At 44.9% G+C, this 16,013-nt stretch overlaps 1 protein-coding gene across 2 annotated transcripts; it reads left to right on the top strand.

Annotated features, from left to right (window-relative positions):
- The first annotated feature begins 3,947 nt into the window (after nucleotides 1-3,947).
- On the top strand, nucleotides 3,948-8,074 carry APOLD1 (apolipoprotein L domain containing 1). Of its 2 annotated transcripts, none has more exons than XM_011993630.1 (2): nucleotides 3,948-4,035; nucleotides 5,253-8,074. In XM_011993630.1, exons 1-2 carry the CDS (start codon nucleotides 4,033-4,035, stop codon nucleotides 5,994-5,996), a joined length of 747 nt encoding a protein of 248 aa, XP_011849020.1. In that variant the 5' UTR covers nucleotides 3,948-4,032; the 3' UTR covers nucleotides 5,997-8,074. The 2 variants fall into 2 exon arrangements, with proteins under 2 accessions (XP_011849020.1, XP_011849019.1); XM_011993629.1 differs by having other exon boundaries at nucleotides 4,000-4,035; nucleotides 5,037-8,074.
- Nucleotides 8,075-16,013: the final 7,939 nt, after the last annotated feature.

Below are 16,013 nucleotides of genomic sequence, written 5' to 3'. Positions count from 1 at the left end.
CCCACCACCTTGCCCAGCTAATTTTTTTGGTATTTTTAGTAGAGACAGGGTTTCACCATCTTGGCCAGGCTGGTCTTGAACTCCTGACCTTGTGATCCACCCGCCTCAGCCTCCCAAAGTGCTGGGATTACAGGCGTGAGCCACGGCGCCCGGCCCACTTAATCTTTAAAATGTGATAGTTTTAAGTAGGGGCCTAAAGCAAATGGGTTGTTGATAACTATAAAAACGCCTAGCTAACATGGTCCTTTCCACTACACTTACTATTTCTGCTGCCATGCAACAGGTGGTCAGAAAACTACCAGTTCTGACTGGGCGTGGTGGCTCATGCCTGTAATCCTAGCACTTTGGGAGGCTGACGCGGGCAGATCACCTGAGGTCAGGAGTTTGAGACCTGCTTGGCCAACAATGTGAAACCCCATCTCTACTAAAAATACAAAAATTAGCTGGGCATGATGGTGAGTGCCTGTAATCCCAGCTACTTGGAAGGCTGAGGCAGGAGAATTGTTTGAATCTGGGAGGCAGAGATTGCAGTGAGCCGAGATCGCACCACTGCACTCCAGCCTGGGCAACAGAGCGAGACTCTGTCTCAACAAAACAAAACAAAATGAAACAAAACTACCAGTTCCTAGAGCAGTGGTTCACAAACCCGGCTGCAGGTAGGAATCACCTGTATTTTCCCAGATCCCACTTCAGATCACTTGAATTAGATTGTCTAGGGCTGGGGCCTGAAGATTCCTATGCTTAAAAAGCTGTCTATCTCTCTTCCTTCCTACACTGAATTTTCTTATGGTTCGAGGACTCAGAATTCAAGCTAGTATAGCTAATGCCACAGTCCAGCTGCTTCAAGAGTTCAACACAGTGAGAACTTGTCTCTACAAAAAGTCAAAAAATGAGGCGGGAGGATTGCTTGAGCTCAGGAGGTCGAGGCTGTAGTGAGGCGTGATCGTGCCATTACGCCTGAGTGACAGAGCGAGACCCTGACTCAAAAAAAAAAAAAAAGAATTGAAGAGATCTGAAGGCTACTTTGAGGGCCAACCACCATTTTCAATGTAGTCTCTCTAGGGTGATATGTTGGAAGTGTCCAGAAAACAATTTTAAAAGAAGTTTGAGGATGTGGTCCACATACTTTTTTGGGAAACTGACCACACAGAACTTTTGATCAAAATGCCTTCATTTGTTCCTAAAATGTCTTATTGTGTCTTTACTATATGAAATTAATGCTGGCTGGGCATGGTGGCTCATGCCTGTAATACCAGCAGTTAGGAGGGCGAGGCAGGCAGATCACCTGAGGTCAGGAGTTCGAGACCAGCCTGTCCAACATGGAGAAACCCTGTCTCTACTAAAAATACAAAAATTAAGCAGATGTAGTGGTGCGCACCTGTAGTCCCAGTTTCTTGGGAGGCTGAGGCAGCAGAATCGCTTGAACCCGGGAGGCGGAGATTGCAGTGAGCTGAGATCATGCCACTGCACTCTAGCCTGGGTGACAGACTGAGACTCTGTCTCAAAAATAAATAAATAAAAAAATAAATAAATAAATAAATGTAAACAAATGCTGAATTGAAATTGTTAAGTTCAAGTGTTAGTTCTTACAAACAAGGTGAAGTACCAGTTGGGTTTTTTTTTTTTTTTTTTTTTTTTTTTTTTTTTTAGAGACAGAGTCTTACTCTGTTACCCAGGCTGGAGTACAGTGGTGTGATCTTGGCTCACTGCAACCTCTGCCTCCCAGGTTGAAGTGATCTTCCTGCCTCAGCCTCCTGAGTAGCTGATACTACAGGTGCGTGCCACCACACACAGTTAATTTTTTTGCATTTTTAGTAGGGACGGGGTTTCACCATGTTGGTCAGGCTGGTCTCGAACTCCTGACTTCAGGTGATCCACCAGCCTCAGCCTCCCAAAGTGCTGGGATTACAGTGGTGAGCCACCACACTTGGCCCCAGTTGTTTTTTGTTTTTGTTTTGTTTTGTTTTGTTTTTGAGACAAGGTTTCACTCTATCACCTAGGCTGCATTGCAGTGGTACCATTATAGCTCACTGCAGCCTTGACCTCCGGGGCGCAAGTGATCCTCCTGCCTCAACCTCCTGAATAGCTAGGACTACAGGTGTGAATCACTATGCCCCGCCAATTTTTAAATTTCTTGTAAAGATGGGGTCTCATTATGTCGGCCAGGCTGGTCTTGAACTCCTGACTTCAAGTGACCCTCCTTCCTCTGCCTCCCAAAGTGCTGGGATTATAGGCATGGGCCACCATGAATGGCCAAAATACCAGGTTTTTATGGGCAGTACAACTTTAGCCCAAACTGTCAATGAACTCAACTTTTTTTGCCTCCATAAAGAGGCAAATACAAAGAAAATGGGTTTTCAACACAGAGAAAAACAAATTCCAAGAGATGGGCTGGGGTCAGTATACATGCTGTCTATTCTCCTCTACCTTCTGGTTCGTCATCCTACCTCTGTACTATGATGTTGATGCTCTGAAGAAGACCCTGTATCCCAGCAATATTCCTCATCTATAAAATATTTAATTGTGTTCCTCTAAACCCAAAACACACAAGATGATGTCCAGGGAAGTTAGAGGAACATATGTCAGCTGAAGAATTAGGGGTACGTTCCCTCCTGTTTACCTCCCCAATTCACCCTGGCCCACATCCGGTTTGGAGTGTCCATGTCTATGGAGACAGAGGAGGATGTTCTTCCACTTCTAACCTCAAAAGGACACACTGGAGGCATCTAGATTGAGGTTACAGTTATCCTTTGAGGAGCTGTAAGAAGAATATTTGGAAGTAGATCAAATCTAGAATAATCAAGTGTGAAAGGACTATGGTTGTGAGTAGTAGCAAATAGTACTGTTGCTACTGCTGCTACTGTTGCTATACTGTGTTGATAAATACAAAGTATAGTCATAAAGGTGGGGGATTGAATCATGATCCAGAATAATATGGCTGTTAAGGCTTTCCAGGTCAGCCAGACAGTTGAGATAATCCTTATTCAAGTGAGAAACGAATTTGGCCCTCCTTATCTGGAGGAGAGGGTTAGAAGGACGATGGATGGATTTGGGGCCATATAGTAGGACTGAATTCCTAGGCTGAGCTCCAATGACCTCTGAATGCCCCAGAGATATCTGTGTTCCATCTGATCTGGTCTGCAGCAAGTCCACAGAAGCTACACTCACTTTTTCCTGCTGAATTGTCAAAATAATTGCCCTTCAGCCCATGCCTCGCTACCCTGTAGACAGAATCCACTCATTTCCCTGTCACATGGGCTACAATTGCTACTTCAAATGAAAACCTGGGAAGCCAGTTCCCTGCTGCGGTTGAAAGCATATAATTAGCTCCTCGTGCAACCTGACCCCACTGATTTTTCTGATGCATGTGGCCTAGATTGTGCCCTTTCTGAGACCTCCAATGTCTTCTCCACAGCTGGGGATGCCCAAAACTGCATGCAGCACTTCCTGCGGGTGTGGCCTTGCATTCTTAGGGCTGCAGGGTACCCGCCGCATGCCAAATGGATCACAGGCTCCAGCCACTCACAGATTCACAATGCTTTTAAAAATACAGCAGTGGAGTATGAGTGGCTATATCAGATATGAGGGTTTTCCACCCCCTCCCTTTTCTTTTAAAATATGATTTTGTAATGGTGGCCTCAAGAAACACTATAATTGGTCAGCCTGGGGTGCGTTTGAAGGCCTTCCCTATGGCGTCATTAGCTATTCTCAGGAAAGGCAGGGTATCCCCCTGGGAGAATGACAACACACTTGTTTCAAGTTAGGGAAGAGCCTGTGGTTCTCTTCCTGCGTTCAGGGGAAAGCGAACACACAATGTTCGTTTCCTAAATACGGGATGTGCTGTGCTGGCAGGCCATTTTCCACCATGTCACGTCCTTCTGGATGAAGGCAGCAGGGGTCAGGACAGGAAATGGCAAATTCTCAGAATGAGACAAGGCTTTCCCAGGGCAGCCATTGGTTCTCTGGGACTATAAAGCACACTCATCCAGAAACAGCCTCAGATTTTACTTTCCTGGAGGCAGACAGAAGTGAATGGTAAGTGGGGAACCCCGAGGCATATATTCGGGATGATTTTTTCTCATTTTCTCTTTTTACCTGGAAAATTACCCCTGGTGGGTTGGATTATGGAAGCATGGAAGTAAAATTAAGTCCTATGAGTAAGGAGATCAGGATTCTAGACTGGGCTCTGTGAAGAATCAGCTGCTTCTAGAATCTAATGTCTGATGCAGGCAATTCTTCCAGATGAGAATGATTTCTGCCCTGATAGCTCAGTTTTGAAATGCTCTATTTCTATGGCTCATTTGCCACTTCTAAGAAGTTCCTAATAATGAAGACTACAGTGGACATGAAGGTGGGAATCTTGGCAACGAGGATGAATGTACTTTTCCCCCAAGATGTACAACTTGTTAGTATCTTTGTCAGTCATCTTCAGTTGGCTTCAGTGTGGTACAAGTTGTTGAACAAAAATTTTGGCCGCTTTATCTTATTCAACCATTACTCATTTTTAAAAGAAAACATTCATAACAAAGAGACATAATGGTATTAATTTAATGTGACTGAGTTTAAATTAAGCACCCAGCAAAGATTGATGTTTCTGAAGATCTAAGGAGCCCTAGTTAGAATAAACAACGCAAACCTCACTTTAGGTTTGATTCTAAGAAAAGAGCCTGGAAGAATCACAAGCAAAAGAGTTGCTTCAGGCAAGCATCTAACTTAGATTAGTTTCTTCTGCTTGGTAGAAAATATGATTTTTGAGATTTTGGTGACGTCTTTTTCATACATTAGAGAGAGAGAAAAGTGTGTTGCAAAACTCCTAGGATCCAATTTTCATAAGATGAAAGGGCTTTGTAAACTGTACAACCCACCACTTACAAAGTGTTATCTTAAATAGAGCAAAGGCCTCAGTATTGGAGAAGTCTTCTAATACCACGCCCCTCCCAGTTTAAATCTTATTTAACACATAGCTGATGAAACCCATCCTTAGCGTTCCCTGGGAGAGAAGCAGAAGATAGCATTATTCCTATTTCCATATGCAGAGATAAGGTCCTGAGAACTTGTGTGGCTCCCCCCGATTCCAGAACAGGTCTTTGAGAACTTGATTCATGATCCACTGGAAATAGACCCGTTCCCCTAGCGGGGCAGTGGCTGCTCCGCTGAACTCGTGCCAACTTCCCGCTGGCGTCCAGGCAGCAGGCAGGGAGCGGCGGCTGGCACGGAGACTCCAGGCTGACCGCATGTCTGTGTCCCCGCAGGGAATGGAGAGGCCGGCAGCCCGGGAGCCGCATGGGCCGGACGCACTGAGGCGCTTCCAGGGGCTGCTGCTGGACCGCCGAGGCCGGCTGCACGGCCAGGTGCTGCGCCTGCGCGAGGTGGCCCGGCGCCTGGAGCGCCTGCGCAGGCGCTCCCTGGTGGCCAACGTGGCTGGCAGCTCGCTGAGCGCAACAGGCGCCCTCGCAGCCATCGTGGGGCTCTCGCTCAGCCCGGTCACCCTGGGGGCCTCGCTGCTGGCGTCGGCCGTGGGGCTGGGGGTGGCCACAGCCGGAGGGGCTGTCACCATCACGTCCGACCTCTCGCTGATCTTCTGCAACTCCCGGGAGCTGCGGAGGGTGCAGGAGATCGCGGCCACCTGCCAGGACCAGATGCGGGAGATCCTGAGCTGCCTGGAGTTCTTCTGCCGCTGGCAAGGCTGCGGGGACCGCCAGCTGCTGCAGTGCGGCAGGAACGCCTCCATCGCCCTGTACAATTCTGTCTACTTCATCGTCTTCTTCGGCTCACGTGGCTTCCTCATCCCCAGGCGGGCGGAGGGGGACACCAAGGTTAGCCAGGCCGTGCTGAAGGCCAAAGTTCAGAAACTGGCCGAGAGCCTGGAGTCCTGCACGGGGGCTCTGGACGAACTCAGCGAACAGCTGGAGTCTCGGGTCCAGCTCTGCACCAAGTACAGCCGTGGCCACGACCTCAAGATCTCTGCTGACCAGCGTGCAGGGCTGTTTTTCTGAGAACATCCTTTCCCCCTAATGACCGAGGCCAGCAAATCATCCCCATGGGATGCTCCAGATTTTGTAGCTCCCTTAGGAAAACACCACGCTGGGTTAGGAGCCGAAGGCAAAGGATGAGAAAAACTGGTTTTGAAGTGGGTGGGTCCCCAGAGCCCTTCTTTTCCCATCACTGTGACATCTGCCTGGGCTTGAGTGCTACGGACTTTTCAGTTGTGTGATCCTAGTGGAAGAATGTGACCCCAAAACTCTTTTTCCTTTATCAAAACCTTTCTGTCTAAACACAGCTGGGCAGGCACTACTGTTTGAAAGTTACTTCGGGGTCCCTGACCCTGCCCTGGTGGCCTGACCTGAGACTGGAGAGAGTGCCGCCCTCTGGGTCCTCTCCAAGTCCTACTAGTCTTTGAAGTCCTCAAAATGCCCATGAAAGAAGGCATTTGCCTCTCTTCCAGAATGTCTGATACAAAGAACTGCAGAATCCAGAGCAAATCAGCCCTTCTCTAAACGTTGTAGGACGGTTCAGAACTCAGAGAGGGCCCTGGTGTTGACATGTCCTCCTCTTCCCTTTCCCTTCAGCTTACCCACTCCCAGATGCAGCCTGAGTATGCAGTAGGCCTTTCCTGAGTGGCTCCCAATCCAGTCCTCCAAGTACTCAGAGGGGAAGCCGGTTAAACCATCATCTAAGTCCTGTTCCCTCACATGAAGAAGCTGAGGGCGGAGCGACTGCCAACTTCATTTCCCGACATCATTGTGTTCAGAAGAGAGTGATGGGTTGAGTTAGACAATCCTGGGCTTGAGACAGGCTTTGTCACTACTGTGTGAGTGTAGCCACCTAATCTGTCTTTGACTGTGTAAAACAAAGATGATAAAACCTCATCCGGTTGTGAGATATTAAATGAGCCAAAGTGCCTAGCATAGTGCTGGCTCATATAGTGTAGTCCCTGGAATGGCAGATTAACACCACCCGGGAACTTGTTAGAAAGGCAAATTCTTGGACACAACCCCCCTGACTTATGGAATCAGAAACTCTGGATGTGGAGCCCGGCAACCTGAGTTTAAACAATTTCTCTCCGTGGTTCTGCGGCACACTAAGGTTTGAAAACCACTGCAACAAATGCTAACTTCTAATCCCCTTGATGAGCTTTCACGAAGTTTCGCAGCTTCTCTAGGGACTCCACGGTCTTCAGAGTCATTCACAGATGACCAAGGACATACTGTGTCCCAGAAGCCAAAATGAGAGAGAGCGCGCGCGAGCACCCGTAAGTGCATCCTGAGGCAGTGTCTCACCGTGTGAACTAAGGGATGTAACACTGTCAGTCCATTAGAGGGCAGTGTTTCCCATCTATTGTAGAAACTGGTACAGAAAGGAACGTGAAGTTCCCGAAACTGACCTTTCTCTATTATTACCTTCTCTGAAAAGCGCCAGTCCATGTATTTTTTATTTATTTTGAGTTTGTAATTTAATTATTGTTTATTGTTTGCATTTAATTTTATTTAACCACCACATTTAGAAAATAATAAGAGCAAGTTTCTAAATGGGAGACTGCTGAGGCTCTTTGCAAGAGATGAGATTAAGTTTGAGTTTCTAAGGCAGGGCATGGGCTGGAAATAGCATTGCTGTCCTTGAATGTCTCTCTCCTTCAGGGAGACTTTTATTCTCTAGTGTTTTAAGTGATCCTTTTAAGTAAGTGCGGAGAGTCTTAAAGAGCAAGACCAGGAGCTGAGTTTAAGCTTGTAATGGAGGCTTGCATTGTGGGATATATAACTGAGGAAACATATTTATCCTGAAGGTAGTTTACCAGAAGATAACACTTGACCTGGAAAAGGAACCTATTTAGTTCAGGAAAGATAAAAAGTTTAGAGGTATGTGAAGGAAGCACTTAGACCTTGCAAGCCTGGTGTCCTATCAAGTTATGTCTTATGGGTGACAGACAAAATATCCCGTCTTATGCTGGTGATGTGTTGCATTTTCACTTCGGGGTCTGTAAGAAACTGTCAGCGAAAATGTATACAATTCCTTCAGTTTCCATTCTTAACAACCGTAATGTTGAAAAGTAAGTTGAAAAGTCTTTGGGACCATACATGCAAAAACTGTGCCTCTGTTATTTAATTATTTAAAATTCTGTAAATGTACCCAATCTGCCCCCACCATTCCCAATGATGGCAGCATGTCTGAGGAAGTATAATTTCAGCGCCGGGGTTGCGGAGAGGAGGTGATGCTTCTGTATTTTTATTTTTCCTATAAATCGCAATTGGTCTGTATTGGTCTGGTTTATTTTGAAATTTATCTTGGTTTATTTTCAAGCTGGTGTTATCTCCTAGACTGCTTCACCCAGATACTAGCTTGTTTTTTTTTTTTTTTTTTTTTTGAGACACTCTGTCACCTAGGCTGGAGTATAGTGGTTTGATCTTGGCTCACTACAACCTCCGACTCCTGGGTTCCAGCGATTCCACTGCCTCAGCCTCCTGAGTAGCTGGGATTACAGACGTGCAGCGACACATCCGGCTAGTTTTTTATATTTTTAGTAGAGACACGGTTTCACTATGTTGGCCAGGCTGGTCTTGAACTCCTGGCCTTATGTGATCCACCCACCTTGGCCTTCCAAAGTGCTGGGATTACAGGCATGAGCCACCTTGCCTGGCCAGATGCTAGCATTTTAGATCACCGGAATGTACTTCACATTGTTAGTTGTGTTATGGCATAAAGGTACAACCATTCCCTAACTCCATCTTTTATTAATGCTTAAGTTTAAGTTATATTCTTCCAATGCCTGAGCTATTCCCTAGAAATAAACTGGGCAATTCTGGAAGCAGAAGCCCTAACAGCAGCAGCAAACTTTCCTGTCTTTAGAATATTGTGTGTGTATCAAAAGTTCTATACTTTTGAAGTTATGATTTCAGTGACCCACTTTATTTCTAAGGAAGAGTGTCTACTTTGGAACAATGCTTTGCACATAGTAGGAACTCAAGAAATGCATTTGAATAATTTAATTAACTGTTTAGCTATGTTAATGAGAATTTGTTGATAACAAAAGATCATCCATGCCCTTATGTGTGAGTAAGATTGGAGCCTCTATCAAGATTTAGTCAAGTTCAGTTAGATTGATTCTAGAAACAAATATTTATTTATTTCTTTTACGGGGATGTGAATAAGGCTTTTCCTCAAGGCCTTCATTCTATAAACAAACAGTTTGAAATCGTATGTTGTAAAGAGAAGAAGGGAGAGGGATATTTAGATGTTAAGTGTACTTGACAAAAATGTCAAAGTTTGAAAAATAAGTATGTTTGTTCTAAATGTTTAAGTGCTTCTCTGTTAGGTTCCTAGGTTTGCAATCATTTGAATTGTTTTGTTTCACAATAAAGGAGATTCATTGGGTTCTGCGTTTTAAGGATTCAATAAAACTGCTCCATTAAAAAAGTAATCCTTAGCAAACATTCGGATCCTAACTGCTTTGATGCACTTGCCTTCCGGCACCTGTCATTTCCAATATGGTAAGTGTCAAAGTCAAAAGTATTTACTGGGAGAAAAAGGAGAGGAGTGGCTGTAGAAGTCTCCCTAAATCAGATATGTCAAGCAATCAGCCAACATGGTATATTTCTCATTCAATATTTTCGTGTGAATTGAGACACTGAGATAAAGACATTGTGCAGAGATAAATGGGGATACAGTTAAACGTAGCAACTCTCGAGTTCATTTTTTTCCCACTGTAGCAAAATTAATGCTTTCTCTTTATTGAAATAAATTGCTCATTTCTCAAACTTTTTTATCTTTCTGTAATTAATTTCATAGTTCTATGTTTCCTTGTGTATGAATCAGTAACTTTGAAAAAGGGCAGATGTTTAATCATTTTCACTTAGAATATTCAGATAAAACTATATGAATCAATTTTTTAAAGTAATCAACGCATATACAAGAATTCCCTTATTGCCTGGAAATCAGACTTCCAGCAGTCTCAAAATGTTTGAACAATTCAAAACTTTTGAACAATTCAAAACATTCGAATAATTACAACCTGGGAAGGAATGGAAAGGAAACCTAGAATCAGCCAAATTAGCCTTCACAAAATCCAAACACTAAAGAGAGGTAGGCAGAGAGGGTGAAGGGCAGCATGTATACCAGGAAAGCAAAATTTTCCCGTAACTTTCTGGGGGACTTCACCTTGCAAGCCACCGATCTTGACCATGCAAGGCAGGCTGGGAAATGTAGTATTTTTAGCTGAGAACAACGCTGCCCCTAATATACCTCAGATTCTGTTGGTAAGAAAGAAAAGGAGGGTGATCACTGAGTAGGGGGTCCAGCAGTTTAAACAAAAAGCCTGTTGTGGTTGCAGCAGCCAGTTGGGAACAACTGCTCTGGAGATGACCTCACTATCTGAGTGCCAGCTGCACCTTGGAAACATTCCTGGGTCTGGAGGCTGCACTGTTAATGACTGTACAACCAAAAAAGGCTGTGTTGGCAGGCCCCTGACTGTTTGCAGAGGCCAGCCGCAAGCCGGGATCCTATCTTTGCTGAAGCATATGGTATTCCTGTAGTAACAAGTGTCCTTTTAGTTAATTGCAATAAATCTCTTGTTGAGTTGACAGGAGGTTGGGATGTTACTTTTTGCTCCTGGCAAACTCATAAGAGGGAAAGTAAACCCTGCTGTGGTCTGGAATAGGACAAAGAGTGAGCCCTTAGATCTGAAAACAATCTCTTAGCAACCAGAGAGCTGTTAGGAGGGGGGAAGTCGTGCTGATGAAGCAAGACCCATCTAGGGTCCAGGAATGCACATTAGGGGTCCTCGGCACCCCCAAACCTGACTAGCATTAGCACTGGGTTGTGGAGAGAAGGCCCTCCAATGTGGTCTTTGCCTGCATGCATACAGATTGTCTATATGAAGCTATATCTGCAGAAAATGATGTTTAATCCAATTTTGTATTTACACTATAACCCCAGAGGCAGAAAGGCAGGCAGGCCTGTGACCTGATTTGCCCTGAGCTTTAGCTATGGTTCACAGCCAAGGCCTCTGCCTCCCTTACACACAGGAGCAGGCGGAATCCTGGCCTCCTCCAGCATTTGTGTGAATACGGTTGCCAAATTCACCAAAATAATTATAATTGGGAGAAGCTTTTTGTGTAGATACAGCTTAGGGTAGGGGTGATGTCTAAAGTCTTTCTTTTAGGCGAAACTTCTTTCTCTAGGCTCCCTGATTGATAAGCAGACATTTCTTTCTGTCCTCACTTCTTATTAAAACTGCACTGTCAAAATATCATTTAAAAACAATATTTTTTTCAGTGCTTAAATAAAATGACATTTCAATAATATCGAACATACATGTGGAATATTTAGCAATAATAATAGTTAACGTTTATTGAGAACTCACTAGATGCTGTTCTAAGTACAATTTGACCTATATCATTTCATTTACCTTACAAAAATCTTACGGTGTGTGCACTACAATTACCCTATATTGTTAGGTAAAGTAAGGAATTTGAGAGGTTGCATTGCCAGCATGAGGTGCCCCAGAATTTGAATTCTGGCAGCCTGACTCCAGAGTTATGCTCTTTTCTTTTCTTTTCTTTTTCTTTTTCTTTTTTTTTTTTTTTTTTTTTTGAGATGCAGTCTTGCTATGTCACCCAGGCTGCAGTGCAGTGGCGCAATCTCAGCTCACTGCAACCTCCGTCTCCTGGGTTCAAGCAATTCTCCTGCTTCAGCCTCCTGAGTAGCTGGGATTACAGGCATGCGCCACCATGCCCAGCTAATTTTTTTGTACTTTTAGTAGAGATAGGGTTTCACCATGTTGGCCAGGCTGGTCTTGAACTCCTGACCTCAAGTGATCCACCCACTTTGGCCTCCCAAAGTGCTGGGATTACAGGCATGAGCCACTGTGCCCATCCAGTGCTCTTGACTTTTCTGATTTTTTTTTTTTTAAGACGGAGTTTTGTTCTTGTTGCCCAGGCTGGAGTGCAGTGGCATGATCTCAGCTCACTGCAACCTCTGCCTCTCGGGTTCAGGCGATTCTCCCACCTCAGCCTCCCGCGTGGCTAGGATTACAGGCGCCCGCCACCATGCCTGGCTAATTTTTGTATTTTTAGTAGAGACAGGGTTTTGCCATGTTGGCCAGGGTGGTTTTGAACTCCCGGCCTCAGGTGATTCACCCGCCTCAGCCTCCCAAAGTTCTGGGATTACAGGCGTGAGCCACCGCGCCCGGCCAATCCCAGCACCTTGGGAGGCTGAGGCGGGTGGGTTGCTTGAATCCAGGAGTTAGAGACCAACCTGAGCAATATGATGAGACCTCATCTGTACAAAAAATTTTAAAATGAGCTAAGCATGGTGTTGCACACCTGTAGTCCCAGCTACTTGGGAGGCTGAGGTGGGAGGATCACTTAAGTCCAGGAGGTTGAGGTTGCCCTGAACCGTGATTGTGCCACTGTACTCCAACCAGCCTGGGGAACAGAGTGAGAACCTGTCTGAAAAAAAAAAAAAAAAAAAAAAAAAGTCTCCTGGTGGTAACAGTTTCATCCAGGATGAGTAATCTTATGCCAGTAGGCTAGTCAATAAGAAAAAAATAAAATATAGCCTTGCAAGTCACTAGTATTTATAATAAACAATGTGGGTGTGATTTGAAAGTTATAAAACTTCTGCTCTGATCATAAAAACCTATGTACAGGCTGAGCACGGTGGCTCACACCTGTAATACCAGCACTTTGGGAGGCTGAGGTGGGAGGATCAACTGAGGTCAGGAGTTCAAGACAAGCCTGGCCAACATGGTGAAACTCCGTCTCTACTAAAAATACAAAAATTAGCTGGGTGTGGTGGCGGGCACCTGTAATCTCAGCAACTCGGGAGACTGAGGCAGGAGAATCGCTTGAACTTAGGAGAAAGAGGCTGCAGCGAGCTGAGATCGCGCCACTCCACTCCAGCCTGGGTGACAGAGTGAAACTCTGTCTCAAACAAAACAAAACAAAATAAAACAGAAACCTATGTACAAAACAATATTTTGTGATGCTCCCCCAAATCTCCCAAACATGGCAAGATTCTTGTGAACAAAACACCTGAAGTGCAAGGACATGATTTATAAGAACTTTTTGCTAACTGTAGATGCACTAGAACTGAAGGTATCAGTAGAGACGACACAGACATGAATGAAGAAATTACTGGTCGAACAGGCCTATCCAGACCTGATTTTAAAACTTCAAAAAATGAAACTTCTTGGGGTCATTCCTTCGAAACGACTACTGACCCTGCTTGTCAAATTTCTTCCTGTTAGGGGTGTGTACTCAATTGTAGCCTAGTAGTTATGGACTAAAAGTGTTGGAGGCATGTGGGCGAGTAGATAGGTATGAGTAGGAGTAAGGAATGAGTTGGGTATCATAAACTATTCAAAATCATAATGCTTTGTGGTTGATTTGATTTTAACATTGTCCCCTGAGGTTTTGCATAGTAAACACTGTTATTTAATTTTAATTCTTTCTAACTTCTCTGTAGCATTTGACTTTGCTGAATACCCAATTCTTTTTCTTTCTTTTTTTTTTTTTTTTTTTTTGAGATGGAGTCTCACTCTGTCGCCAGGCTGGAGAGCAGTGGTGCGATCTCAGCTCACTGCAACCCCCACCTCCCAGGTTCAAGCGATTCTCCTGCCTCAGCCTCCCGAGTAGCAGGGATTACAGGCATGCACCACCATGCCCAGCTAATTTTGTATTTTTAGTAGAGACGGGGTTTCACCATGTTGTTCAGGATGGTCTTGATCTCTTGACCTTGTGATCCGCCCGCCTTGGCCTCCCAAAGTGCTGGGATTACAGGTGTGAGCCACTACGTCCAGCCAAATACCCAATTCTTAAAACACCCATTCTCTTGAATTCTGTGACACCAGTCTTTCTTATTTAGTTTCCTTGACAGCTTTTTCATTCTCCTCCAGTCTTAAAGTTCAAGTTTCCCTGAACCTCAGACCCAGGCTGCCATTCCCCTGAACTTGTCACACAGCCCCTCACTGAGCATGTTCGTTTCCAGGGTCTCACCAGTCCTGCATGTTGCTATGGATGAAACCAGCTCTAAAGGATTATTTGGGGTCAAGTTGAATTTGGTGGGTACTATGTAAAATGAAAACAAATGAAATCATTGACTGAATGAAAAAGGTAGCAGGAAGAGCGCACCAAACAAAAGCCCTCGCTGCATTCCTACCATGCCATTCCTCCCATTGAAGTGCTATTCCTGACTCCAGCCAGATGCAGTCTTGCTCTAATCTGAATGTCTAAGAGCAATCTGTGTGTCTCTTATGCAGACTTATCCCTTGATACATTTTATTAAATATATATGTGCCTACCCCAAGGCTCTTAAGGACAGAAACCGCATCACAGATATTGTGAAATCTCCCAGTGTCTCTCCAGCTCCCACCACAGGAGATGCCCAATAGCATTTATTGACTGAACAAGCACTGTTTATCCTTATGGATATGCTGGCATTGCTTCTCAGAACATCTGAAGCTAAATTTCTCTGTAAAACGGGCCCAGTTTCACAACTCTTCTACTTCTACCAAAGGCAACATCAGTCTCCCAGTTGTCTACCTGGAAATATCATCATCATCTTCAAAATCTTCCCCTTTCTTACTTCTCTGATATACTTTTCTTCTTTTTTTTTTTTTTTTGAGACAGGGTCTCCCTCTTTCACGTGGGCTGGAGTTCAGTGGTGCGACCACGGTTCACTATAGTCTCAGCCTCCCACCGTGATCCTCCCACCTCAGCCCCCTGAGTAGCTGGGACCATAAGTGTTCGCCACCATGCCCGGCTAATTTTTGTATTTTTAGTAGAGATGGGGTTTTCCCATGTTGCCCAGGCTGGTCTCGATCTCCTGGGCTCAAGCAATTCGCCTGCCTTGGCCTCCCAAAGTGCTGGGATTACAGGCGTGAACTACACCTCCTGGCCACTCTAATATACTTTTGCCAAAGTATTTCCTTCCCATTAAATGTCTCTCCCATCCATTTTGATCCATTCCACTGCTACCACACCCATCTAGGCTTTTTTATCTCCTAATACCTACAGTGACCTTCAGGCTGTTTCTTCCTGATTCCAACTTCTTTCTGCTCAGATTCACCCTACACTTCAATCCTTGATTCATTTACATAACTCCCAGATTTCTTTATATTCCAGTCAAGTGGAACATAGCCTTATCTAAACCTTGACTCTGAATTTGAGTACACGCCCCAGAGAAGTGCTGAGTTCCTGTGGTGTTTGCTGTGATGGATGATACCATGAAGGGCTAAGAGGAACTCAATTCTGTGGTTATTTATTCATTTATTTATTTTTATTATATTTATATAATTATATTTATTTTTTATTTTTATTATTTATTTTTGAGATGGAGTCTCATTCTCCCAGGCTGGAGTGCAGTGGCATGAGCTCAGCTCACTGCAACCTTTGCCTCCCGGGTTCAAGCAATTTTCCTGCCTCAGCCTCCTAAGTAACTGGGATTATAGGCACTTGCCACCATGCCCAGCTAATTTTTGTATTTTTAGTAGAGACAGGGTTTCACCATGTTGGCCAGGCTGGTCTTGAGCATCTGACCTCAAGTGATCCACTCGCCTTGGCCTCCCAAAGTGTTGGGATTACAGTCGTGAGCTGTTGCACCCGGCCTAATTCTGTGGTTTTAATGAGAAAATGATGTTGTAGTCTAGTGACTTTCAAAACAGGCTGAGTCAGGAAGAAAAGGCCCCAGGGTGGTAGTGCAGGGAAGCCTCGGGAGGGGAGGAATGGGGAAAAGAGAGAGAGAAGCAGGAGTCGGCAGGTCACGTCATCCCTAGGAGAATTTCCTCCATGAAATTGAAGGCTTGGTGCTTCTGATTGACTTGGAGAGAGGACTCGGACCACCACACACCACCAATGCAAACTGGCTGTACGGCCTTTAATGATGGGAAACAAGAGCAGAGAAAGGCAATTGCATGTTGAACCTGATGTCTTGACTCCAAAGGCTCTTCAACGTGTGCAGTTGTCATAGAAACCCAAGCCCCGACCTAGGCTGACCCTAACTCCCTTGCTAATGCTGTA

The sequence above is a fragment of the Mandrillus leucophaeus genome, unplaced genomic scaffold (assembly GCF_000951045.1).
Source record: "Mandrillus leucophaeus isolate KB7577 unplaced genomic scaffold, Mleu.le_1.0 Scaffold431, whole genome shotgun sequence".
Taxonomy (NCBI): domain Eukaryota; kingdom Metazoa; phylum Chordata; class Mammalia; order Primates; family Cercopithecidae; genus Mandrillus; species Mandrillus leucophaeus.
This window is presented reverse-complemented; position numbering and strand designations above follow the sequence as displayed.

Coding starts and splice junctions, on each gene's coding strand:
- APOLD1 (XM_011993629.1), top strand. CDS start 5,235: ATGTCTGTGTCCCCGCAGGGAATGGAGAGGCCGGCAGCCCGGGAGCCG.